The following is a 3438-nucleotide window of genomic DNA, read 5'->3' as shown; positions in this document are numbered from 1 at the left end:
TTGATTTCTTAAAATCGATATAAGTAAAATATTCCAAAAAAGCTATAAAACATATCAATTAATATAAAATTAATAAAAATAAAGAACATATAACTTATTAACATAATCATATAAACACAAAATGTTATTTTTTATGTTAGTATTATTACCATAGTAATATAAATAACAAACTTTCAATAATTATTATAATTGATAATAAAAAGATGTATATTACCCCAGAATTATCTCCAACTTATTGAAAGAAACTTAATTCCCAATAAATGAGTTGGAGATAATTCAGGGGTAATATGGGATATCATGATATGTGATTATTTATATATCTAAGTATGTAAAATTAATTAATCTCAACATTTAGTGTGATTATTCATTTAAAAATGAAAATATTGATAATTGAATAGGAATGTAAGTTCTAATTCTATATTCATTTATTTGCTATTAAAAAAGAATGAGACAATAACCCTTATCATTATAAATAAACTTAGTACCTAACAAATATTATAATATATTTAAAATGAATGATTATTAGATTATACAAAATTGTTATAGTTACTCGATAAACCATAAATATAAATTTGATTTTTAAAACACACAAAAATATATATTACCATAAATTGTAACATTTTATAAATATTTAATATATTCTTTAACACGTTCACATATTTCAAGGGTGCAACAAATACGTTGATTTTGGAATTTCATTAAATTTTTCAAAATGTTTTTTGGGTAATAATCCCTCATTTATAGAAAATATTAACCTAACTCAAAAAAAAAATAGCCTAATCAAAAATATTAAATCAATAAATTAGATTAACTTCAGAAAATTTAGTTTAGAATCCGATTGTTACTAAAATATAATATTATTAAATAATTAAACTACAAAATAATTTAATATATGTTGTTATGGTTACATAAAAAACATGCAAAACTGTTATGATTACAAAATAAAAATAGAAATTACTCACTTGTAATCATAGTATAGGCTCACAATAATAAAGATAAAGACCCACTGAACCGTTGGGTGGAATGGTAATCGAGACTGTGAGCTGATCCCAAACATTCATGATCTGGATAATCTCCGGGCCCTGAAGCCACCTAGTGGTGAACTGAAAAATAGAAGTGCCAACCAAATCTTAATTTGGTTGGTGGAAATAAGAAGCTAATAAATCAAACAAACCAGAGCAATTTCAAATTATCTTCAAATTAAGCTTTCACATGCAATTGAAATTACTTACTTCGGTATCACGGTACTGGCTCACGCTGTAGAGATAGAGTCATGTAATGGGAATAGAGAGAGTAAGTTGTGATTAGAGAGAATTCACAAAACTAAGAAGTTTAAGTTCTGCACAAATCTAGAAACCTGATAAGAACTAAATCATATTCTCCCTAATTAGCCTAAAAGAATTCACAAACTAATTAGAGAGAATTCATAAAACTAATAAGAGAGAAGTTCAAGTTCTTTACAAATCCAGAAACTTAATAAAAGCTAAATCACATTTTCCCTAATTAGCCTAAAATAATTCACAAACTAATAAGAGAGAACTCACATGTCAACCAAAAAAAAAACCATTTAGTCTAATTCAATACATTTATGACTTGCACGTATATTTCATGCTAATAAATATATATATATATATATATCATGTTTTGTCTTCAAACATTTGATTAATAAGATGAAACCGTAAAAAAAAAGACAAAGAAAAGCTTAAAATTTCGAGTTTATAATATCTTGTACAAATTGTAACATGTAGTGTCGACAATTATTATCATACATACCAAAATTCAATATGATATAACTATACAGCATATTTTACGTATTTTTATACAAAACAAAAAGTACTTAAGAGTGTATACTGTATGTATCGGGAATTTTAAGGTTTTTTGTTTGTTTTGTTTTGTTTCAAGGTATATATTCTTTAACGATGCGTATATAATTGGAATTTGTGTTGAATATCAAAATAAGACAAATAAAAATACAAATATATCATCAGCATATGAAGATAAATAAAGTATTTTTAAAGTATCATCAGCATATGTATCAGTATTTTTGTTTTGTTTTTTTGTTTTGCCACCAAGCTAACGTGGATATGAAGTGATGTATCTTATATTGGGCTTAATTTTCTAAATTTGGGTTTGATCCTTATCCATTAAGTATATATGGGCCTAATCGAAAAGGCCCAAACCAATTTTTTTTTTTTTTTTCTGTCTTGTCGAACAAGCTCGCATCTCAGAGGTCGTGTGTATTTTGTTCTAGAGAGAGAGCAAAGTTCTCAGCAAAGATCAAAGAAGAACCCAAAACGAGAGAGAAGCTAATTCTTCTCAGGTAAGAAATTTCTCTCAAGTTCCAATTTCTTTGATTCTTCTTTTACTTACTCATTAGTTTCTCGGAATCTGCGTATCTTCGTTACCTGTATGAATTTGAGTTTGCTGGATCTGTACTGAGCGAAGTATTTTTGCTACGAAATCTTCAAAATTTCGATGGAATTAGATAAAACCCTAACTAGATGCGATTCCTAGGCATGAGATTCTGTTTAGTTTTTTGGGTTTTCATAGATGGGCATCAGTGATTGTCTTTGATTTTGCCTCATCGTTCCTTTGATTTCATTTCTAAGGGTTGTGGTTGATCTTAAAGGAACAGAGATTGATAAAGCTAGTTCTTTTTTAACGATTCTATAGTAGAAACTTGACCTATGATTAGTCTAGTTTTATTCTGAATTTGATCTGTTGAGCTGATCGTTGTGATGTCAAAAACCCTAATTTTGGGGTACTTAGAACAGGCCCTGTGTCTAAGGGAGTATGAATTAGTGTTAAAGCTTCTTGTTTTCCTCAGTTTTGTTTATTCGAAACCATTGAGTTTATTGCTTTCTGTTCAGTTAACTAGTAGGCTCAGAGTCTTGTGAGAACGGGATTTGACCATTGCTTTTGTTGTTCTTACTGGTGTAGTTGTTAGAAGATGTCTCGGAGATATGATAGCCGTACTACAATCTTCTCGCCTGAAGGTCGTCTCTACCAAGTTGAGTATGCTATGGAGGCCATTGGAAACGCTGGTTCTGCAATTGGAATCTTATCCAAAGACGGAGTTGTGTTGATTGGTGAGAAGAAAGTCACCTCAAAACTTCTTCAAACCTCAACCTCTGCTGAAAAAATGTACAAGATTGATGACCATGTTGCTTGTGCCGTGGCTGGTATAATGTCTGATGCCAACATTCTCATCAACACGGCTCGAGTCCAAGCTCAACGCTACACCTTCATGTACCAAGAGCCCATGCCTGTTGAGCAGCTGGTTCAGTCTCTCTGTGACACGAAGCAGGGCTACACACAATTCGGTGGTCTTCGTCCGTTTGGAGTCTCTTTTCTTTTTGCAGGATGGGACAAGAACTTTGGGTTCCAACTATATATGAGTGACCCGAGTGGCAACTATGGTGGTTGGAAAGCTGCAGC

At 30.5% G+C, this 3438-nt stretch overlaps 1 protein-coding gene across 1 annotated transcript in view; it reads left to right on the top strand.

Moving 5' to 3' along the window:
* The window catches only part of LOC104787106 (proteasome subunit alpha type-4-A), a 5516-nt gene continuing 4293 nt past the window's right edge, over positions 2216 to 3438 (top strand). Inside the window, exons 1-2 of the mRNA XM_010512628.2 lie at positions 2216 to 2320; positions 2941 to 2996. Coding sequence (XP_010510930.1) covers positions 2951 to 2996 — 46 coding nt within the window. The 5' untranslated portion in view covers positions 2216 to 2320; positions 2941 to 2950. The remainder of the gene's footprint in view (positions 2321 to 2940; positions 2997 to 3438) is intronic.

The sequence above is a fragment of the Camelina sativa genome, chromosome 1, assembly GCF_000633955.1.
Source record: "Camelina sativa cultivar DH55 chromosome 1, Cs, whole genome shotgun sequence".
Lineage (NCBI taxonomy): Eukaryota > Viridiplantae > Streptophyta > Magnoliopsida > Brassicales > Brassicaceae > Camelina > Camelina sativa.
The sequence above is the reverse complement of the archived record's forward strand: the minus strand, read 5'-3'. Positions and strand labels throughout refer to the sequence as shown.